This window comes from Crinia signifera, chromosome 9 (assembly GCF_055691185.1).
Source record: "Crinia signifera chromosome 9, ASM5569118v1, whole genome shotgun sequence".
Classification (NCBI taxonomy): Eukaryota; Metazoa; Chordata; class Amphibia; order Anura; family Myobatrachidae; genus Crinia; species Crinia signifera.
The window spans coordinates 15,443,224-15,458,369 of record NC_139225.1 but is presented as its reverse complement, the minus strand read 5'-3'; the positions used below and the strand labels follow the sequence as shown (position 1 = coordinate 15,458,369).

Genomic DNA, 15,146 nt, shown 5'->3' with positions numbered 1-15,146 from the left:
GGATGGTGTGCTGTAGTGTGTGTGTCTAGGCAGGATGGTGTGCTGTAGGGTGTGTGTGTCTAGGCAGGATGGTGTGCTGTAGTGTGTGTGTCTAGGCAGGATGGTGTGCTGTAGTGTGTGTGTCTAGGCAGGATGATGTGCTGTAGTGTGTGTGTCTAGGCAGGATGGTGTGCTGTAGGGTGTGTGTGTCTAGGCAGGATGGTGTGCTGTAGTGTGTGTGTGTCTAGGCAGGATGATGTGCTGTAGTGTGTGTCTAGGCAGGATGGTGTGCTGTAGTGTGTGTGTGTAGGCAGGATGGGGTGCTGTAGTGTGTGTGTGTCTAGGCAGGATGGTGTGCAGTAGTGTGTGTGTCTAGGCAGGATGGTGTGCAGTAGTGTGTGTGTCTAGGCAGGATGGTGTGCAGTAGTGTGTGTGTCTAGGCAGGATGGTGTGCTGTAGTGTGTGTGTGTGTGTGTCTGTGTGTGTCTAGGCAGGATGGTGTGCTGTAGTGTGTGTGTGTGTGTCTAGGCAGGATGGTGTGCTGTAGTATGTGTGTCTAGGCAGGATGGTGTGCTGTAGTGTGTGTGTCTATGCAGGATGGTGTGCTGTAGTGTGTGTGTGTGTCTATGCAGGATGGTGTGCTGTAGTGTGTGTGTGTGTGTGTAGGCAGGATGGTGTGCTGTAGTGTGTGTGTGTGTGTCTAGGCAGGATTTTGTGCTGTAGGATGTGTATCGAGGCAGTATTGTGTGCTGTAGTGTGTGTGTGTGTGTATGTGTCTAGGCAGGATGGTGTGCTGTAGGGTGTGTGTGTCTAGGCAGGATGGTGTGCTGTAGGGTGTGTATCGAGGCAGTATTGTGTGCTGTAGTGTGTGTGTGTGTGTGTGTCTAGGCAGTATTGTGTTCTGCAGGGTTGTGTGTATCGAGGCAGTATTGGGGATTTATAAAACCTATCCCCTCCAGACCCCGAGGTCCCCCATTATCTGCCTCTCCCGTACATGTGGTATATACTGCGTAGTCGTGTTTCTGGGATTGTCGCGCAGGTAATGAGGCCACGCCACAGAACACAAAATATTCTCCTTTATTAAGCACGATAACACAAATTGTTCCTATATTTGGCAGATGTTTTGTCAGGAACAGTCCAGAACCTCTCTCGTTATGGACCCATCCTGCAAAGAGAATTCTGCAAACGCACAATAGAAAAGCAATAGTTTAATACATTCAAGTATGCGGCGTTTCCTTCGTGTTTCCTGCGCGGTTCCAGCATCTGAGATTGGGGGGTAACAGTGTCCGTACCATGGGCCGATGCTGCTATAATGGGCACAGAACCCCCTCCCTCATTCCATCTCATTGAGGAGACGACTGATAATGAGGTCAGCAGAGACGTGTAAAGGACCCTTGCAGGGCGGGTGGGGAGTTGGCGTGGGGCGAGGAGACAAGGAGCATGTTGTATGGAAGGTAAATGTGCAGTCAGATAGCCGCTGTCCACTCTGTGGAAGTCTGCGCCCGCAGCATCTAATGATTTCCCAGTGTGTGCAGTCTGTACGCAACTCTGACCCTCCCACAACTCTGCGACCGAGACCGGCTGATGGAAGGCGGAGCTGACCTCACAGGCCCTCCCTGATCACGCCGGCACACGCCGGCACCTTCCCCGACACTCCTAGAAACGGGAGGTTGTCACCCACAAACTCCCACACCAGCAATCAGCCCCAAATAACACTGATATGTGTAACTCTGGTATATTGCATCAGATCACCATTACCATGGTCAGGACCAGCTGCTGCCCAGATGTGGTTCTGTATCACCTGGGGACAGCGAACCCTCTAGGTCCTATTCCTGGCTCTGAAATTCTGCGCCATTTCCATTGTGGCATGGAGTGCTTTGGGCATATGTAACGATGAATGGCGCCAAGATGGACGCCTGGCAGTGTCACATGATGAAGTGCGGTGCATTACATTTAAGGAGGAGGAAAAGGTGATGGTGTATGTGGGGGTCCCGGGTCAGTCAGAGAGTAGGGATCACTGAGCTGTGTGACCAGTCCCTACATCCTGTATAGGAGACACATTATATATAACCGTACAGGACAGAAATCAGGGTGATGTTATATGTGGGGGTCCCTGGTCAGTCAGAGAGTAGGGATCACTGAGCGGTGTGACCAGTCCCTACATCCTGTATAGGAGACACATTATATATAACCGTACAGGACAGAAATCAGGGTGATGGTGTATGTGGGGGGTCCCGGGTCAGTCAGAGAGTAGGGATCACTGAGCTGTGTGACCAGCCCCTACATCCTGTATAGGAGACACATTATATATAACCGTACAGGACAGAAATCAGGGTGATGGTGTATCTGGGGGTCCCTGGTCAGTCAGAGAGTAGGGATCACTGAGCTGTGTGACCAGTCCCTACATCCTGTATAGGAGACATTATATATACCCGTACAGGACAGAAATCAGGGTGATGGTGTATGTGGGGGTCCCGGTCAGTCAGAGAGTAGGGATCACTGAGCTGTGTGACCAGCCCCTACATCCTGTATAGGAGACATTATATATAACTATACAGGACAGAAATCAGGGTGATGGTGTATGTGGGGGTCCCGGGTCAGTCAGAGAGTAGGGATCACTGAGCTGTGTGACCAGTCCCTACATCCTGTATAGGAGACATTATATATAACCGTACAGGACAGAAATCAGGGTGATGGTGTATGTGGGGGTCCCGGTCAGTCAGGGAGTAGGGATCACTGAGCTGTGTGACCAGTCCCTACATCCTGTATAGGAGACATTATATATAACTATACAGGACAGAAATCAGGGTGATGGTGTATGTGGGGGTCCCGGGTCAGTCAGGGAGTAGGGATCAGTGAGCGGTGTGACCAGTCCCTACATCCTGTATAGGAGACATTATATATATAACCGTACAGGACAGAAATCAGGGTGATGGTGTATGTGGGGGTCCCGGTCAGTCAGGGAGTAGGGATCACTGAGCTGTGTGACCAGTCCCTACATCCTGTATAGGAGACATTATATATAACCGTACAGGACAGAAATCAGGGTGATGGTGTATGTGGGGGTCCCGGGTCAGTCAGGGAGTAGGGATCACTGAGCTGTGTGACCAGTCCCTACATCCTGTATGACACATTATATATATAACCGTACAGGACAGAAATCAGGGTGATGGTGTATGTGGGGGGTCCCGGGTCAGTCAGAGAGTAGGGATCAGTGAGCTGTGTGACCAGTCCCTACATCCTGTATAGGAGACATTATATATAACCGTACAGGACAGAAATCAGGGTGATGGTGTATGTGGGGGGTCCCGGGTCAGTCAGAGAGTAGGGATCACTGAGCGGTGTGACCAGTCCCTACATCCTGTATAAGAGACACATTATATATAACTATACAGGACAGAAATCAGGGTGATGTTATATGTGGGGGTCCCTGGTCAGTCAGAGAGTAGGGATCAGTGAGCTGTGTGACCAGTCCCTACATCCTGTATAGGAGACACATTATATATAACCGTACAGGACAGAAATCAGGGTGATGGTGTATGTGGGGGTCCCGGGTCAGTCAGGGAGAGTAGGGATCACTGAGCGGTGTGACCAGTCCCTACATCCTGTATAGGAGACATTATATATAACCGTACAGGACAGAAATCAGGGTGATGGTGTATGTGGGGGTCCCGGGTCAGTCAGGGAGTAGGGATCACTGAGCGGTGTGACCAGTCCCTACATCCTGTATAGGAGACATTATATATATAACCGTACAGGACAGAAATCAGGGTGATGGTGTATGTGGGGGTCCCGGGTCAGTCAGGGAGTAGGGATCACTGAGCGGTGTGACCAGTCCCTACATCCTGTATAGGAGACATTATATATAACCATACAGGACAGAAATCAGGGTGATGGTGTATGTGGGGGTCCCTGGTCAGTCAGAGAGAGTAGGGATCACTGAGCTGTGTGACCAGCCCCTACATCCTGTATAGGAGACATTATATATAACCGTACAGGACAGAAATCAGGGTGATGGTGTATCTGGGGGTCCCGGGTCAGTCAGGGAGAGTAGGGATCACTGAGCGGTGTGACCAGCCCCTACATCCTGTATAGGAGACATTATATATAACCATACAGGACAGAAATCAGGGTGATGGTGTATGTGGGGGTCCCGGGTCAGTCAGAGAGAGTAGGGATCACTGAGCGGTGTGACCAGTCCCTACATCCTGTATAGGAGACATTATATATAACTATACAGGACAGAAATCAGGGTGATGTGTATCTGGGGGTCCCTGGTCAGTCAGGGAGTAGGGATCACTGAGCTGTGTGACCAGCCCCTACATCCTGTATAGGAGACACATTATATATAACTATACAGGACAGAAATCAGGGTGATGGTGTATGTGGGGGTCCCGGGTCAGTCAGAGAGTAGGGATCACTGAGCTGTGTGACCAGTCCCTACATCCTGTATAGGAGACACATTATATATAACCGTACAGGACAGAAATCAGGGTGATGGTGTATGTGGGGGTCCCGGGTCAGTCAGGGAGAGTAGGGATCACTGAGCGGTGTGACCAGCCCCTACATCCTGTATAGGAGACATTATATATAACCGTACAGGACAGAAATCAGGGTGATGGTGTATGTGGGGGTCCCTGGTCAGTCAGAGAGTAGGGATCACTGAGCTGTGTGACCAGTCCCTACATCCTGTATAGGAGACATTATATATAACCGTACAGGACAGAAATCAGGGTGATGGTGTATGTGGGGGTCCCTGGTCAGTCAGAGAGTAGGGATCACTGAGCTGTGTGACCAGTCCCTACATCCTGTATAGGAGACATTATATATAACTATACAGGACAGAAATCAGGGTGATGGTGTATGTGGGGGTCCCGGGTCAGTCAGAGAGTAGGGATCACTGAGCTGTGTGACCAGTCCCTACATCCTGTATAGGAGACACATTATATATAACTATACAGGACAGAAATCAGGGTGATGTTATATGTGGGGGTCCCTGGTCAGTCAGAGAGTAGGGATCACTGAGCGGTGTGACCAGCCCCTACATCCTGTATAGGAGACATTATATATAACTATACAGGACAGAAATCAGGGTGATGGTGTATGTGGGGGTCCCGGGTCAGTCAGAGAGTAGGGATCACTGAGCTGTGTGACCAGTCCCTACATCCTGTATAGGAGACACATTATATATAACTATACAGGACAGAAATCAGGGTGATGTTATATGTGGGGGTCCCTGGTCAGTCAGAGAGTAGGGATCACTGAGCGGTGTGACCAGTCCCTACATCCTGTATAGGAGACACATTATATATAACTATACAGGACAGAAATCAGGGTGATGGTGTATGTGGGGGGTCCCGGGTCAGTCAGAGAGTAGGGATCACTGAGCGGTGTGACCAGTCCCTACATCCTGTATAAGAGACACATTATATATAACTATACAGGACAGAAATCAGGGTGATGTTATATGTGGGGGTCCCTGGTCAGTCAGAGAGTAGGGATCAGTGAGCTGTGTGACCAGTCCCTACATCCTGTATAGGAGACATTATATATAACCGTACAGGACAGAAATCAGGGTGATGGTGTATGTGGGGGTCCCGGGTCAGTCAGGGAGTAGGGATCACTGAGCGGTGTGACCAGTCCCTACATCCTGTATAGGAGACATTATATATAACCATACAGGACAGAAATCAGGGTGATGGTGTATGTGGGGGTCCCTGGTCAGTCAGAGAGAGTAGGGATCACTGAGCTGTGTGACCAGCCCCTACATCCTGTATAGGAGACATTATATATAACCGTACAGGACAGAAATCAGGGTGATGGTGTATCTGGGGGTCCCGGGTCAGTCAGGGAGAGTAGGGATCACTGAGCGGTGTGACCAGCCCCTACATCCTGTATAGGAGACATTATATATAACCATACAGGACAGAAATCAGGGTGATGGTGTATGTGGGGGTCCCGGGTCAGTCAGAGAGAGTAGGGATCACTGAGCGGTGTGACCAGTCCCTACATCCTGTATAGGAGACATTATATATAACTATACAGGACAGAAATCAGGGTGATGTGTATCTGGGGGTCCCTGGTCAGTCAGGGAGTAGGGATCACTGAGCTGTGTGACCAGCCCCTACATCCTGTATAGGAGACACATTATATATAACTATACAGGACAGAAATCAGGGTGATGGTGTATGTGGGGGTCCCGGGTCAGTCAGAGAGTAGGGATCACTGAGCTGTGTGACCAGTCCCTACATCCTGTATAGGAGACACATTATATATAACCGTACAGGACAGAAATCAGGGTGATGGTGTATGTGGGGGTCCCGGGTCAGTCAGGGAGAGTAGGGATCACTGAGCGGTGTGACCAGCCCCTACATCCTGTATAGGAGACATTATATATAACCGTACAGGACAGAAATCAGGGTGATGGTGTATGTGGGGGTCCCTGGTCAGTCAGAGAGTAGGGATCACTGAGCTGTGTGACCAGTCCCTACATCCTGTATAGGAGACATTATATATATAACCGTACAGGACAGAAATCAGGGTGATGGTGTATGTGGGGGTCCCGGGTCAGTCAGGGAGTAGGGATCACTGAGCGGTGTGACCAGTCCCTACATCCTGTATAGGAGACATTATATATAACCGTACAGGACAGAAATCAGGGTGATGGTGTATGTGGGGGTCCCTGGTCAGTCAGAGAGTAGGGATCACTGAGCTGTGTGACCAGTCCCTACATCCTGTATAGGAGACATTATATATAACTATACAGGACAGAAATCAGGGTGATGGTGTATGTGGGGGTCCCGGGTCAGTCAGAGAGTAGGGATCACTGAGCTGTGTGACCAGTCCCTACATCCTGTATAGGAGACACATTATATATAACTATACAGGACAGAAATCAGGGTGATGTTATATGTGGGGGTCCCTGGTCAGTCAGAGAGTAGGGATCACTGAGCGGTGTGACCAGCCCCTACATCCTGTATAGGAGACATTATATATAACTATACAGGACAGAAATCAGGGTGATGGTGTATGTGGGGGTCCCGGGTCAGTCAGAGAGTAGGGATCACTGAGCTGTGTGACCAGTCCCTACATCCTGTATAGGAGACACATTATATATAACTATACAGGACAGAAATCAGGGTGATGTTATATGTGGGGGTCCCTGGTCAGTCAGAGAGTAGGGATCACTGAGCGGTGTGACCAGTCCCTACATCCTGTATAGGAGACATTATATATAACTATACAGGACAGAAATCAGGGTGATGTGTATCTGGGGGTCCCGGTCAGTCAGGGAGTAGGGATCACTGAGCGGTGTGACCAGTCCCTACATCCTGTATAGGAGACATTATATATAACCGTGCAGGACAGAAATCAGGGTGATGGTGTATGTGGGGGTCCCTGGTCAGTCAGAGAGTAGGGATCACTGAGCTGTGTGACCAGTCCCTACATACTGTATAGGAGACATTATATATAACCGTACAGGAAAGAAATCAGGGTGATGTTATATGTGGGGGTCCCGGTCAGTCATGGAGTAGGGATCACTGAGCTGTGTGACCAGTCCCTACATCCTGTATAGGAGACATTATATATAACTATACAGGACAGAAATCAGGGTGATGTTATATGTGGGGGGTCCTGGGTCAGTCAGAGAGTAGGGATCACTGAGCTGTGTGACCAGTCCCTACATCCTGTATAGGAGACATTATATATAACCGTACAGGACAGAAATCAGGGTGATGGTGTATGTGGGGGTCCCGGGTCAGTCAGAGAGTAGGGATCACTGAGCTGTGTGACCAGTCCCTACATCCTGTATAGGAGACATTATATATAACTATACAGGACAGAAATCAGGGTGATGGTGTATCTGGGGGTCCCGGTCAGTCAGGGAGTAGGGATCACTGAGCGGTGTGACCAGTCCCTACATCCTGTATAGGAGACACATTATATATAACCATACAGGACAGAAATCAGGGTGATGTTATATGTGGGGGTCCCGGTCAGTCATGGAGTAGGGATCACTGAGCTGTGTGACGGCTGATAACCCCGGATCTGTAGTCTGGTCAGTAGGGACTATAATGTACATGTTACTGAAATACAATAAATACGTCTATGATTTGGAATGTCTCCCTGTATGTACAATATGCAGATAGAACCGTCATGGGGCAATGTCTGACGTATGTCTCTGCTATACTGCTGCCTCCTGTTACAGAATATCAGCCACAACCAGAGGGTAACGCTGTGTCAGAATGGGGCAGGACCCCTAATTACCCCAGAAAGGGGGGCAGCTACTGTTCCTTAAAGATGGCTGCCACCATGGCAATCCTGGGGCAGGGTTGGCGGAGCAGATTGCCCAGGAAGTACCTCTGTAGGAAATGCCAGGTTATGTGGTAATGTATGAAGAAGGCAGATTGCTCCGGCACGGGGGAGGCAGTACAGGGCGCAGCCTCTAGCACATCTCTAGGGCTCATTCACTACACAGCTCAGATCTAGGCCCGCGTCTCCCCGTTATTGCTATTATCAGTACCTGGTAACCTGTTCCACGCCGGTCAGCCTGCGAGCCGTGGTGTTCTAGATCATAACGGCCTGAAATGTGTGGAATCCTCAGGTTATACCCTGCACACTGCCACATCCGCACTCAGTCCGTGTATAGACTGCTGTTCGCCTACTGTAGACAACGCTCCAGCTCCAGCTTCGCCTATCTACGCCACGCATTGTGTGCCGCAATGTATGTCCGTCTGATAACTGCAGCATATCGTTCATTCATCGTCTAATAAAATCATCCTATAAAAAGTGGATGTTCCGTATTGTTATTAACTAATTGGCCACAGACACCTGAATATTCCACGTAAGTGTAAGGACTCCTGCTAACCTCTATCGGCTCAGGACATACACGGACGTCTAACCTACATTGTTCTCTGCGCTCAGAGACTACATGGACTCAGACGCCTTTGGGAAAGGCAGATGTTTGTCCGGGCAGAAGAGCTAGCACTTAGCTGTTGCTCGGCCTCCTCTGACTGTCTTGGCGTTCTCCGTCTTCCTGGTTGGATGAGAGGTCCACTCTTTGTTCGTCCATCCTCTTGGCCTGTACTCTCTGGATGAGGCTGAAGAAGTCTTCGTCGGGCATGGTGGGCCCCCGCGGCGTGGAGTCTGGTGGGGCGCATCTTTGGTCGTCAATCCGTGAAGACTAGAAGCAGAAGGGAAGTCAGTGAGAAGGGAACGTATAGGTGGTGTGACGATGTATACCTCTGTACAGTTCTGTATCCAGGGGTATATAAGTCCAGATGCCAGCGCCACAGAAGATGGGAGAGCTCAGTGACAGTGACACCTACAGGGGAACTCCATGTATTACAATGGCAGGCTGATCGGGAAATATACTATAGACTTCTATACGTACATTTGTGCATTATGGCCTCCTTAGGGCTGAGAGTCACTCATTACTGTGTCCAATGTGTATGGGTTCTGTCACTCTGCTGTAGCTGATGGTATACAGAGGGTTTATAGGGTCTGAACCTTCTGCAATTATGACTGACAATGGGAGTACTCCTAGGACTGACGAGGCAGTAGACAGCATGTACAGCGGACACTGGGGTGGCACACTGGCATGTAAGTGGCAATACCAGGCTGGCACATTTGGTAATGGTGAAAGTGTGCACAGGAGTCTAGCAGGATACATTGTTTATGTGTACAGAGGATGTAGTTGGCAATACCAGGGTAATGGTGACGATGTCCCCAGATGCCGCGATGTGAGTAGATAATGAACGGCGTGGGATGGCACGATTAGTGGCTCGTGTGCTGTATCTTGCGTTTGGCGGTCTTATAATTGAGGTATGGAATACAATAGAGACTCAGGATTCCAGTGAAGCGTAATAATGTGCTGTAATAACACTGGAAGCAGCTCACACACCCACAGGGAGATGATCATCCCTGACACACACACAGGCACATCAGCAATGCAGAGGAGTATCATTAGTACATGCCGGAGATAACTGTGACCTGTGTGACGCAGAACACGGTATTACCCTCATACGTGTGGAGATGTACACAGGTGTGTGACGCAGATCACGGTATTAACCTCATACGTGTGGAGATGTACACAGGTGTGTGACGCAGATCACGGTATTACCCTCATACGTGTGAAGATGTACACAGGTGTGTGACGCAGATCACGGTATTACCCTCATACGTGTGGAGATGTACACAGGCGTGTGACGCAGATCACGGTATTACACTCATACGTGTGGAGATGTACACAGGTGTGTGACGCAGATCACGGTATTACCCTCATACGTGTGGAGATGTACACAGGCGTGTGACGCAGATCACGGTATTACACTCATACGTGTGGAGATGTACACAGGCGTGTGACGCAGATCACGGTATTACACTCATACGTGTGGAGATGTACACAGGCGTGTGACGCAGATCACGGTATTACACTCATACGTGTGGAGATGTACACAGGCGTGTGACGCAGATCACGGTATTACACTCATACATGTGGAGATGTACACAGGCGTGTGACGCAGATCACGGTATTACCCTCATACGTGTGGAGATGTACACAGGCGTGTGACGCAGATCACGGTATTACACTCATACGTGTGGAGATGTACACAGGCGTGTGACGCAGATCACGGTATTACCCTCATACGTGTGGAGATATACACAGGCGTGTGACGCAGATCACGGTATTACCCTCATACGTGTGGAGATGTACACAGGCGTGTGACGCAGATCACGGTATTACACTCATACGTGTGGAGATGTACACAGGTGTGTGACGCAGATCACGGTATTACACTCATACGTGTGGAGATGTACACAGGTGTGTGACGCAGATCACGGTATTACCCTCATACGTGTGGAGATGTACACAGGTGTGTGACGCAGATCACGGTATTACACTCATACGTGTGGAGATGTACACAGGCGTGTGACGCAGATCACGGTATTACACTCATACGTGTGGAGATGTACACAGGGGTGTGACGCAGATCACGGTATTACACTCATACGTGTGGAGATGTTCACAGGTGTGTGACGCAGATCACGGTATTACCCTCATACGTGTGGAGATGTACACAGGCGTGTGACGCAGATCACGGTATTACACTCATACGTGTGGAGATGTACACAGGTGTGTGACGCAAATCACGGTATTACCCTCATACGTGTGGAGATGTACACAGGTGTGTGACGCAGATCACGGTATTACCCTCATACATGTGGAGATGGGCACATGTGTGTGACGCAGATCACGGTATTACTCTCATACGTGTGCAGATGTACACAGGTGTGTGACGCAGATCACGTATTACCCTCATACGTGTGGAGATGTACACAGGTGTGTGACACAGATCACGGTATTACCCTCATACGTGTGGAGATGTACACAGGTGTGTGACGCAGATCACGGTATTACCCTCATACGTGTGGAGATGTACACACGTGTGTGACGCAGATCATGGTATAAACATGCCCAGCGAGAGTCATCTGTGTGCAGAACATTTGGCCCCTACATAATTACAGCCTGTGTACATTTGGGATTTTTCGGGGCCACTTACCTGGCATTTCATCAGCATGTTGAAGAACTCGTCCCCGGGCTCCTGCTGGTCTCCCTCCACTCTTAGGTGACCCATGTTATTGTGCGTCAGTCGTAGGCCGGGCAAACTCCCCACACTCGCTCGCTGGTCATCCAGCCGTCTGCTCTGCGAGCTGGCAATCAGGTCAAAGAACTCTTCTGTCTGGGGCGAGGCCATTAACGAGGAGGCAGCTGGAAGACACCGGGGGTTAAACCATAAAGCCGGAATCTAATGATAAATCACTTACCATGCGCCGTCCGGGAACGTTCTGTGCCCTTGGCCACGAAACACTGGACGGATGTATCCTTATGTGCCGATACACGGACCCACCCTGTCCCATCCCTGTAACCTCCCGTCCTCCATGTCCAGTACCATCTCCAGCCTGCTGGAACCTCTACAGCAGCCGCTTGGAACCCTTGCGTGCCCCTAACAGGTCATGTTTACAGGATTTCTATCTGTGGGATAATTACTGACCCAGCAACATAGACTAAATACTCCCCCAAAGTTTGAGCTGACGCTGGGAGTTGGGGTCTGGAGTTGAACCGTCCTATGGAGCTGATGGTGAGGTGGGAATAACTGCACCTGTTACAGACCCTGCTGCATTACAGGAGGGGGGGGGGGGAGGGGAGTTACAGAGGGCACCTGATGGGGCTGGGATGCACCAGGCATCTGATAGTGGTGGGAGGCACCAGGCACCTGACAGCGCTGGGATGCACCGGGCACCTGATAGTGCTGGGATGCACCGGGCACCTGATAGCGCTGGGATGCACCGGGCACCTGATAGAGCTGGGATGCACCAGGCACCTGAGAGCTCTGGGATGCACAGGGCACCTGATAGCACTGGGATGCACCGGGCACCTGATAGCGCTGGGATGCACCGGGCACCTGATAGCGCTGGGATGCACCGGGCACCTGATAGCGCTGGGATGCGCCGGGCACCTGATAGCGCTGGGATGCGCCGGGCACCTGATAGCACTGGGAGGCGCCGGGCACCTGATAGCACTGGGATGCATCATGCCGGGTATGTAAATCTCTGCATGTGTCCCCGCATACCATGTCATGGACTACCCATCAGTCTGCATGAGGGTTACAGGCTCAGAATATAAAGCGACAACATAACGTTACGGGCAGCGTGTGCCCCAGCTGGTGGTATGTGACCGCCTCAGGCCCGGAGCCAGTGATTGCCTGTCCTGACATTGTGACAAGCTGGGGACACAGGACAGAGGGGGCTGCACTGAGGAGACGTGACAGAACCCGCAACCACGTTCTGTCACTAACCCTTTGTGCCCAGTGCTGCAGATACAGCGGGCATGTAACAGGCCGAGCGCGGGGTAATGCAGCATCTGGCAATGCCGGTAATGGCTGTGTGCGCAGGGAACAGGTGACAGCCACTGGGTAGTCTGGCTCTCACCTGAGGACTGTGCATTCTCACTAGGGCCATACCTGAGGTACGAGACACTGTGTGCCTCAAATCTCTATTGGTTGCTATAGGTAACATCACCTTTTTTATTGTAGAAGCTTTAGTAAATTTACCCCTAACACATACCTCCCGATATGACCCTCTCCAGGAGGACACAATGCTCCATACCTCCCTACATGACCCTCTCCAGGAGGGACACGTTGCTCTGCTCCTGCGCTTCCCGCTGGATCCATGATTGTCATCACCTGTTTGGAAACGCCTTTCTTACCCATTAACCTGTTTCCACAAAGGTGCTGGCAGTCACACATTCAGTGGGAAGTGCAGGAGCAGAGCATTGTGTCCCTCCTGGAGAGGTGCATGCTGGGTGCTATGCTAACAGTTAAAACAAATTGACTGAGGTACTAAATTAGGTCACCTGAGCCCAACCACAGTTATCCTGAAAGCCTGAGGACTGTTTGGAAATGCCAGGGAGGTAGGGATGCACAGGACCGCCTGCTGCCAGGGAGGTTGGGATTCACAGGGCCATCTGCTGCTGGGGAGGTAGGGATGCACAGGGCCGCCTGCTGCCAGGGAGGTTGGGATTCACAGGGCCATCTGCTGCTGGGGAGGTAGGGATGCACAGGGCCACCTGCTGCCGGGGAGGTAGGGATGCACAGGGCCGCCTGCTGCCAGGGAGGTAGGGATGTACAGGACCGCCTGTTGCCAGGGAGGTAGGGATGCACAGGACCGGCACCAGGGGGTAGGATGCACAGGACCGCCTGTTGCCAGAGAGGTAGTGATGCACAGGACCGGCACCAGCGAGGTAGGGATGTACAGGACCGCCCGCTGGCAGGGAGGTAGGGATGCACAGGACCGCCACCAGGGAGGTAGGATGCACAGGACCGCCTGTTGCCATGGAGGTAGTGATGCACAGGACCGCCTGCTGCCTGGGAGGTAGGGATGCACAGGACCAGCACCAGGGAGGTAGGATGCACAGGACCGCCTGTTGCCAGGGAGGTAGGGATGCACAGGACCGGCACCAGGGAGGTAGGGATGTACAGGACCACCTGCTGCCAGGGAGGTAGGGATGCACAGGACCGCCACCAGGGAGGTAGGATGCACAGGACCGCCTGTTGCCAGGGAGGTAGTGATGCACAGGACCGCCTGCTGCCAGAGAGGTAGGGATGCACAGAACCGCCACACGAGAGGTAGGGATGCACAGGGCCGCCTGCTGCCAGGGAGGTAGGGATGCACAGGGCCACCTGCTGCCGGGGAGGTAGGGATGCACAGGACCGCCTGCTGCCAGGGAGGTAGGGATGCACAGGACCGGCACCAGGGAGGTAGGATGCACAGGACCGCCTGTTGCCAGGGAGGTAGTGATGCACAGGACCGCCTGCTGCCTGGGAGGTAGGGATGCACAGGACCGCTCGCTGGCAGGGAGGTAGGGATGCACAGGACCGCCACCAGGGAGGTAGGATGCACAGGACCGCCTGCTGCCAGAGAGGTAGGGATGCACAGAACCGCCACACGAGAGGTAGGGATGCACAGGACCGCCTGCTGCTAGAGAGGTAGGGATGCACAGGGCCACCTGCTGCTAGAGAGGTAGGGATGCACAGAACCGCCACACGAGAGGTAGGGATGCACAGGACCGCCTGCTGACAGAGAGGTAGGGATGCACAGAACCGCCACACGAGATGTAGGGATGCACAGGACCGCCTGCTGCTAGAGAGGTAGGGATGCACAGGGATTCAGTATTAAATCCCGGCGGTCGGGATCCCGGCGTTCAGAATCCCGAATCTGGAATCCCGACCGCCGAAATCCCGACAAGGGGGGGACGTGGATCGCCCCCCCCCTTGCGGGCTCGCTGTGCTCGCCGCGCAGCGGGCCCGGTGCCTCGCTACGCTCGGCACACTAATTTATTCTCCCTCCGGGGGTGTCGTGGACACCCACAGAGGGAGAAAGTGTCGGGATTTCAGCGTCGGGATTCTGAACGCCGGGATCCCGACCGCCGGGATTTACACTGCATCCCATGCACAGGACTGCTGCCAGGGGGTTAGGAATAGCGGCTAGGCAGGGGGTAAGGAACGCCGCTGCACATGACCTTCCTCATTGACACACACACACATATGGCGAGCTGCACATGCGCCTGGGATCAATACAAGTCGCCATCACCTATATACTAGTAG

At 51.9% G+C, this 15,146-nt stretch overlaps 1 protein-coding gene across 6 annotated transcripts in view; it reads right to left on the bottom strand.

The window, feature by feature from the left end:
- Positions 1-1,037: 1,037 nt before the first annotated feature.
- The window catches only part of GPSM1 (G protein signaling modulator 1), a 145,936-nt gene continuing 131,827 nt past the window's right edge, over positions 1,038-15,146 (bottom strand). For all 6 annotated transcript variants that reach the window (XM_083161132.1, XM_083161131.1, XM_083161130.1 and 3 more), the window contains 2 exons: positions 11,544-11,752; positions 1,038-9,163 (listed from right to left, as the gene is read on the bottom strand). In XM_083161132.1, coding sequence (XP_083017258.1) covers positions 8,969-9,163; positions 11,544-11,752 — 404 coding nt within the window. In that variant the 3' untranslated portion in view covers positions 1,038-8,968. The remainder of the gene's footprint in view (positions 9,164-11,543; positions 11,753-15,146) is intronic.